This window comes from Cibotium barometz, chromosome 28, assembly GCF_041138505.1.
Source record: "Cibotium barometz isolate CiBa-2024 chromosome 28, ASM4113850v1, whole genome shotgun sequence".
Classification (NCBI taxonomy): Eukaryota; Viridiplantae; Streptophyta; class Polypodiopsida; order Cyatheales; family Cibotiaceae; genus Cibotium; species Cibotium barometz.
In genome coordinates, this window is record NC_141073.1 from 5,318,304 (window position 1) to 5,325,455 (window position 7,152).

General features: G+C 45.5%; 1 protein-coding gene across 1 annotated transcript; it reads left to right on the forward strand.

Moving 5' to 3' along the window:
• The first annotated feature begins 550 nt into the window (after positions 1-550).
• On the forward strand, positions 551-2,166 carry LOC147622413 (protein JINGUBANG-like). The gene has a single exon (XM_086822642.1). The coding sequence runs from the start codon at positions 630-632 to the stop codon at positions 1,974-1,976; it is 1,347 nt and encodes a 448-aa protein (XP_086678768.1). The 5' UTR covers positions 551-629; the 3' UTR covers positions 1,977-2,166.
• Positions 2,167-7,152: the final 4,986 nt, after the last annotated feature.

Below are 7,152 nucleotides of genomic sequence, written 5' to 3' on the forward strand. Positions count from 1 at the left end.
CCATCCCCATAACTCTGCCTACATACCCAACAAATATAATATCTGAGATGGAATGACAAAGGAAGATTCCATGAAGCTAGTTGGAGACTCATAGTAGCGATCGATAATGAGTTTTGCTACTCTGAAAATAGCACCTACATTTTTCAATGGGTGTAGTGGGGGTTTGAAGAGTAAGGCGAGAAAGAAGCCGGAAGATCCAGCCATATAAAATTGTTCACCCTTGGACCATTTCTAGGTTGGACGCTTTTAAATAAAGAAACAAAGCACTTCTTTGAAAACTTTCCAAGTTGCTTCTTCCTCCGCCCCTTTGTGAGAGGAGTTCAAAAATCTTTGAAGGTTGGGGGTCTTGGATTGGCGCGAAGGGCCGCGTGGAAGTGTGCGTATCCAGCAGATCGGGCGTCCTTGTCACATCAATTTTGTCAGATCCCGATTTGCTTTGGGAGTCCTCTATATAACACACGGAAGAACCGTAAAGGACATAAGTACTTCATACTCGGAAAGCCTAGTCGTTCCATTTTACGCTTATCCTGAAGTACAAGAGAACACTCCTAGGTTACTCAACGAACGCTACACACACATAAAAGCAGGGCGCGCGGCTACCTGCTGCTAGCGTGCTTCCTGGCATAAGAATGGAAACGGACAAGCTTATACCCTGCCAGAATGTCGATGGAGCGAGGAAAAGCAAACATGCTAGTTCATCATGTGTTCTGAAGGGCAGCCAGCTTGTTCCAGCGTGTGATTGCTGTACATCAAAGGAGGAGGAGCTGTATCATTCTTCTCATGCTAAATGCAAGAGCTTCTTGTATTGCTGCATTGCCTCAGAGGCCGCAGCTGGGGCTCCAGTCATTTGCTTGGCCACAGGCAATGAGCAGGTCTATAGTGTCTGCCAAACAGGCACAATAGGGCTCTGGCACGAGCTGGACGTGTCCGCAGCTGGAAGCGGGAGCCCCTTCGCGTCCACACCAGAGGCGAGTGCGCTGGTGGTGTGTAGAGAGTGGGTGGTGACTGCCCACAAGGACTTCAAGATCCGCATGCGGCGTCCGTCCGCCCCCCGCCCGCCGGCCGCGGCTGCTTCTCGCCACGAACGAGCAGCCACCCTCCCCAGCATACGAGACTACCTCAGGAACTGGGCGCTGCAGCACAACTACATCCAGGTAAGACGTCACCGTAGGCGGCCCTGGATGGAGCACGCCGACACCATCAGCGCCCTCACATTCTCCGCTGATGGCACCCGCCTCTATTCCGCCTCTTGGGACCGCACCGTCAAGGTGTGGAACATCGCCCGCATGGAGTGCGAGGAGTCCTTCACTGCCCACCATGACGCCATCAACGCCATGGTAACGGGAGCTGAGGACGGACTGCTCTACACGGGCTCTGCGGACAAGTCCATCAAAGTGTGGAGCCGGCGGCCCTGGCCCAGAAGCAGCAAGAAGAAGAGCAAGCACGCCATGGTGGTCGCTTTGAAAGGGCAAGATTCTGCGGTGAACGCTTTGACGTTGAGTCGTGATTGTATACACCTCTATTCTGGCGGGTCTGATGGGCGGATCCTGGCGTGGAGGAGAAGCTCGAAATGGCCACACAAGGCGGCAGATCACTTCATGGAAGTGCAGGAGACGCTGCAGGGCGGCCACTCCCGGGCGGTCCTCTGCTTGGACATGCACCCCGATGAGTCCCTCCTCATAAGCGGCTCTGCTGATAACACCCTCCGCGTGTGGAGGCGGCCACCGCGGCTGCTGGCGGCCTGCCACACGAACCACACATGCATGGCTGTGCTGAGCGGACACACCGGGCCCGTGAGGAGCGTGAGGATATCGATTGTGCAGGAGCTGCAAGGCGTGGGCGCGGGTGTGGTGTACTCGGGCAGCCTGGATGGTTGCATCAAGATGTGGATGCTCTCCGTCACAGGAGAAGAAGAGGAGAAGGAGCAATTTGGTAAAGTGTCTAGCCGGAGTCCCTACTCGACAAATAGTTTTTAGGTTTTCAACAATTATATTATACACCAAGTTTAAATTGCAAGGAAAACAATAATGTGAGATTGGCCTTAGAGAACCTAGTTGACTGTTTGTTGGATAGGGATCTATCTGTGGAATTTGAGAAAGAGATGTAATGGGATACAAAGAAATAACATAGAAGGTATATAATTCAATTTCCTCATAATTCTAAGGATCTTCCCTTTTCATACAATAATTTGAGTGTTCCCTCTAGTCTCGTTCCCTCTTGAAACATTTCGTGAGTGTATATGGGCGTGTTATCAGTTAGAGTTTGGTAAAGCAATGATATTCCCTAGGTCTTGGAGTCTCTTCTTTCTCCTCTCTACTTTCTTTTGGCGAGTCTAGGGATTGCAGTGTGTGGCTTAGAGCTTTTTGTGAACGCCTGAGTCATTAATCCACCGAATACACTACTTGTGATGTATGCATCATCCTCGAGAATGGAGCAGCCTCAAGAATGCGCTACTTCTATAATATCTTACTGGGAAATGGCCATGTGGCAGCTCCTCAGCAATCCACGAACGATAGCTCCTTAGTTCCTCATCAGATCCACGATCCGCCACACAACAACTTCTCAGCTCATAATCATGAGAGGGAGTGGCAAGCTGTGCAAGCCTAATGAGTGATGTGTGAGAAAGGGGTACAAGCTTGCTTCTCATCAGATCTGCGATCCGCCAACAATAATCATGAGAGAGAGTGGCAACTGAAAGCCTGATCAATGATGTGAGCAAAGGGCAGACTGCAATCTTGATCATGATCATTTAATAAATAAGCGTAAGGATATAGGTTGTGAAATTAAAGAAATAGGCATTTATCTTGATTATGATCATTTAATAAATAAGCGTAAGGATACAGGCTGTGAGTTTAAAGAAATAGGTAGTTATGTGAATAAAAAAGATATAAAAAGAACATCCCGCCGCGGACCACCATGCATGGTAGTAACTAAGAGTAGACTAGTATTGGACCCGCGCGTTGCTGCGGCGAGAGTTCCAGAAAAAATAGGCTCAGTTTCCCCAATTTAGGTCATGTTTTAAGTAAACACAATACATTATTTCAAGTGACGTCATATATACATATCTCAAAATAACATCCATGTCTTGTAGATTTATAGCGAAAACAAAAATATCATAGTAATGTAGCATACGAAGATGCAAAAAAGGACCAATATTACATATTCTCAAAATGTACCACAAAATACGTATTCTCAGTCAGTAATGTTAGAATCAACAAACAGGGCCAGGCAGCGTGCAGTTGATCAAGCATTTATCGCTGCCCAGCAGTAGAGAAGAAGTGGTAAGGCAGCCCCTTCCACTGTTTCTTCTCCTATTAGTAGGTCTGCAACTTCTTCTCCTTCCACAGGTAGCAACAATAAGTCTGAGAAGGCTCTTGATGATAAAGGCAAGAAAAAGACCAAGTGCACGTGTATTGCCAATATGACCCATCTGTACATGATGCATGTTTGGCAGTTTTTGTTGACTCTAATGTATGGTATTTTGACAGTGGTGCTACAAAGCACATTACCTCACATCATGATATGTTCACTTGTCTTGAGGCTGTCTCTAATGGGAATACTGTCACATGTGCCAATAATGCTTCTTACCCAGTGAAGGGTATTGGTAAAATTATGCTTACTGTTGCAAATGGCAGCGCTTTCACACTTTCAGATGCTTTGTATGTGCCAGGGATAAAGAAGAATCTATTGTCTGTCTCTGCGCTTGCTAGACTTGGACTTGTAGTCAAATTTGTGGATGACAGATGTACTGTTCATGATTTGACTTCTGGTGATACGATTATTGCATCTGGCACCTTGTTTTGTGGGCTGTATAGGCTCAATTCTTATGACAAGTGTGTGGAAGATTCAGCAAATGCACTTTCTAATGAAAAGGCAGTTTCAGATGCAAAACTATGGCATGCTCGTTTTGGTCATCTGAACTTTGCTAGTTTGCTGCGTTTGCAGAAATTTGATATGGTTGCTTCATTGCCCCCTCTTGAGGCACCATTGAAACATGTTTGTGAAGGCTGTATTTTGGGCAAAATGCAGCGTTCTGCGTTTCCAAAGGATGGTTCTGTGCGGGCCACTCGCAAATTGCAACTTGTACATAGTGATGTATGTGGGCCTATGCAAACTCCGTCATTTGGTAAACACTTGTACTTCGTGACTTTCATTGATGATTACTCAAGGCATGCATGGGTATATCCACTGAAGGCAAAGTCCGAAGTGTTTTTGTGCTTCAAACAGTTTTTTCTTATGGTTAAAAATGTATCCAGTTGTACTGTGGGCACCCTCCGTTCTGATCGAGGGGGGAGTACTTGTCTAAAGAGTTTGATGCATTTCTGGCTAGTCGTGGGATAAAACACCAATGTACAGTGCCGTATACCCCTCAGCAAAATGGTGTTGCTGAGAGGAAAAACAGGTCACTTATGGAGATGGCACGATGTATGGTCAAGAGCCAAGCTTTGCCACATGCGTTTTGGCTTGAGGCTGTCATGTGTGCTGCATATGTACTCAATAGGTGTCCCACTAAGGCCTTGCAGTCTATTACTCCATATGAAGCTTGGCATGGCAGGAAGTCTTCTATTGGTCACTTGCGTGTCTTTGGTTGCTTGGCCTATGCTTTAGTGCGTGTGCAACAACGCAAAAAATTGGATGATAAGGCTGTCAAATACATTTTTGTTGGTTACAGTGCTGAGAGCAAGGGTTACAGATTGTATCATTCGCAGTCAAAGCGTATCTTGATTAGTCGAGATGTTGTTTTTGCGGAAGATGCTATGCAGCCTTTGTTATCATGTACCAAAGAGACAGGTGTGAGCTCACGGGATGTATTTGATACATTGTTGCCTCTGTTTACAGGTGGGAATTCAAATGTAAGTCCTAATGAGGCAAATATTTAGCCTATGGTGGCAGATATCAAACGACATCATAGATCAGCCCATTTCTGATGCAGATTTATAGGATGTAATTTCTGAGGATAGGGCTGAAAATGAGCAAGCTAGAGGTATGCCTAAATGGCTGGTGCAAACCTTGCGTGATAGTAAAATTGATGCACCTATATCTAGTCGTACTCGTTCAGGTTTTCAGCATGCCTCTTATGCATCAGATTGTTATGCTTTGGCTGTGTCTAGTATGTGTGAAGAGGAAGAACCTCTTTCATTTGATGAGGCACAAAAATCAAAAAATTGGTTGGCTGTAATGCAAAGTGAATATGATGCTATAATGAAGAATGGTACATGGTCTTTATGTGATTTACCTATTGGTAAAAAGTCCATTGGATGTAAGTGGGTTTTTAAGTTGAAACGAAAGCTAGATGGCAGTGTGATCGCTATAAGGCTAGACTTGTTGCAAAGGGTTATGCTCAAGAAAAGGGCATTGATTTTGATGAGACCATTGCTCCCACTAGTCGTATGACTACCATTCGTAGCATTTGTGCATTGGCAGCTCATAATGGTTGGAATGTACATCAGTTGGACATAAAGACTGCATTCTTGAATGGTCCAACAGAAAGCACTTTATATGTTAAATGTGTGGATGATGTACATCTAATCATTGCTCTCTATGTCGATGACATGCTGCTCACAGGACCCAATGAAAGTCATATTGCTGATTTTAAGGCTGATTTGAATGCCTCTTTTGAGATGTCAAATTTGGGGCATTTGCATCATTATTTGGGGATACAATTTAAGCAGTGTGATGGAGGTATTGCTTTGTGTCAGACAAAGTATATTGAGACATTGTTGCGGAGATTTGGCCTTGAAGACTGCAAGCCTATTGCTACTCCAATGGAGACAGGTTTGAAGTTGAGTCTTCATGATGCTGGAGATCACTTTGATGTCACACTCTATCAGACAGCTGTTGGTTGCCTCATTTATGTATGCATTACGAGGTCGGACATTCAGTTTGCAGTCTCACAGGTGAGCAGGTTTATGCATAGCCCAAGGTCTCAGCATTGGAAGGCAGTTAAACGCATCTTTCGCTACTTGAGTGGCACCATACATCTTGGGTTGTTTTATCCCAAGGGGGGATCGTTGCCGCCAGATTTACATGATTTTTCGGACTCAGATTGGGCTGGTTGCTATGACACAAGAGTGTCCACAAGTGGTTTTTGTTTCATGCTCAGTAGCTCATGCATATCTTGGTTGAGCAAGAAGCAACCTACTGTGGCCACTTCTAGTTGTGAAGCTGAGTACAGGAGGGCAGCTTTCACAGCTACGGTTGAGTGTGTGTGGCTCAGACGGCTTATGGCTGACTTGGGTGTTGGACAGGAGTCTGCCACCTCTATCTTCTCTGACAGTCAGAGTGCATTGGCAGTTGCGAGAAACCCAGTTTTTCATGCTCGCACAAAGCACATTGAGGTGCATCATCACTATGTTAGGGAAAGACTCTCAGCAGGAGAGATCAGCTTGGCCTATGTGCCAACACAGGACAACCTCGCCGATCTTTTCACAAAGGCGCTTCCTCGTGAGAAGTTCGAAGCTTTCCACAAAGCTTTGGGCTTGCTCCCCTTTGTGGACTGATCTACTTCGGGCATGGCACTCCCCTATACATGAGTGCCAGCTCTCGTTCACACCATCACTCCCAGGGGGGATTTGTTGCCATATATATATAGGCAGTGATGTGTGTGAACACACTTAGGACCGCCTGGGCACTTTTTCCCTCTTTAGGAGGTTTTTCCCCCCGGCTTGTATATACGCCCATCCTTCTAGGGCTAACTTATCTTTTGTACATTGACACAATATAATACATTGTGTGTGTTGTGTGCATTCTTGCTTCTTCTTCTCCAAGCTTTGTGTGCTTTCCTGCAACCCTAATTCCAACACAACCTCCTCACAAAGATATTTCCCTGTAGTTAAGAATATTTACGAGACACAATTTTCATTTTCTCTAGGTAAGGTCGAGGGGAATGGGAGTGTGGCTCCATGTTCAAAGAGATTTAGTTTTTTGTTTTACCCCTTTGTGCTCGTGTTACTTTTCACAATGTCTATTTTGTTTTCGTTTTTGTTTTAGGCTTTTTTGGTGTTTTCTATGTGAGTGCTTATGTGTTGTGCATGAAGTGAAACTATTAACCCCACTACAACACATTGGGGGCATAGCATCGTTTTCTAGCAATGTTTCAGCAACGCTCTTTTTTTCGGGATGTCAAGGATTATGTTCGCTGGCTGGACAGCG

What these genes read in the sequence shown, in the direction of transcription:
- LOC147622413 (XM_086822642.1), top strand. Translation starts at nt 630, where the DNA reads ATGGAAACGGACAAGCTTATACCCTGCCAGAATGTCGATGGAGCGAGG.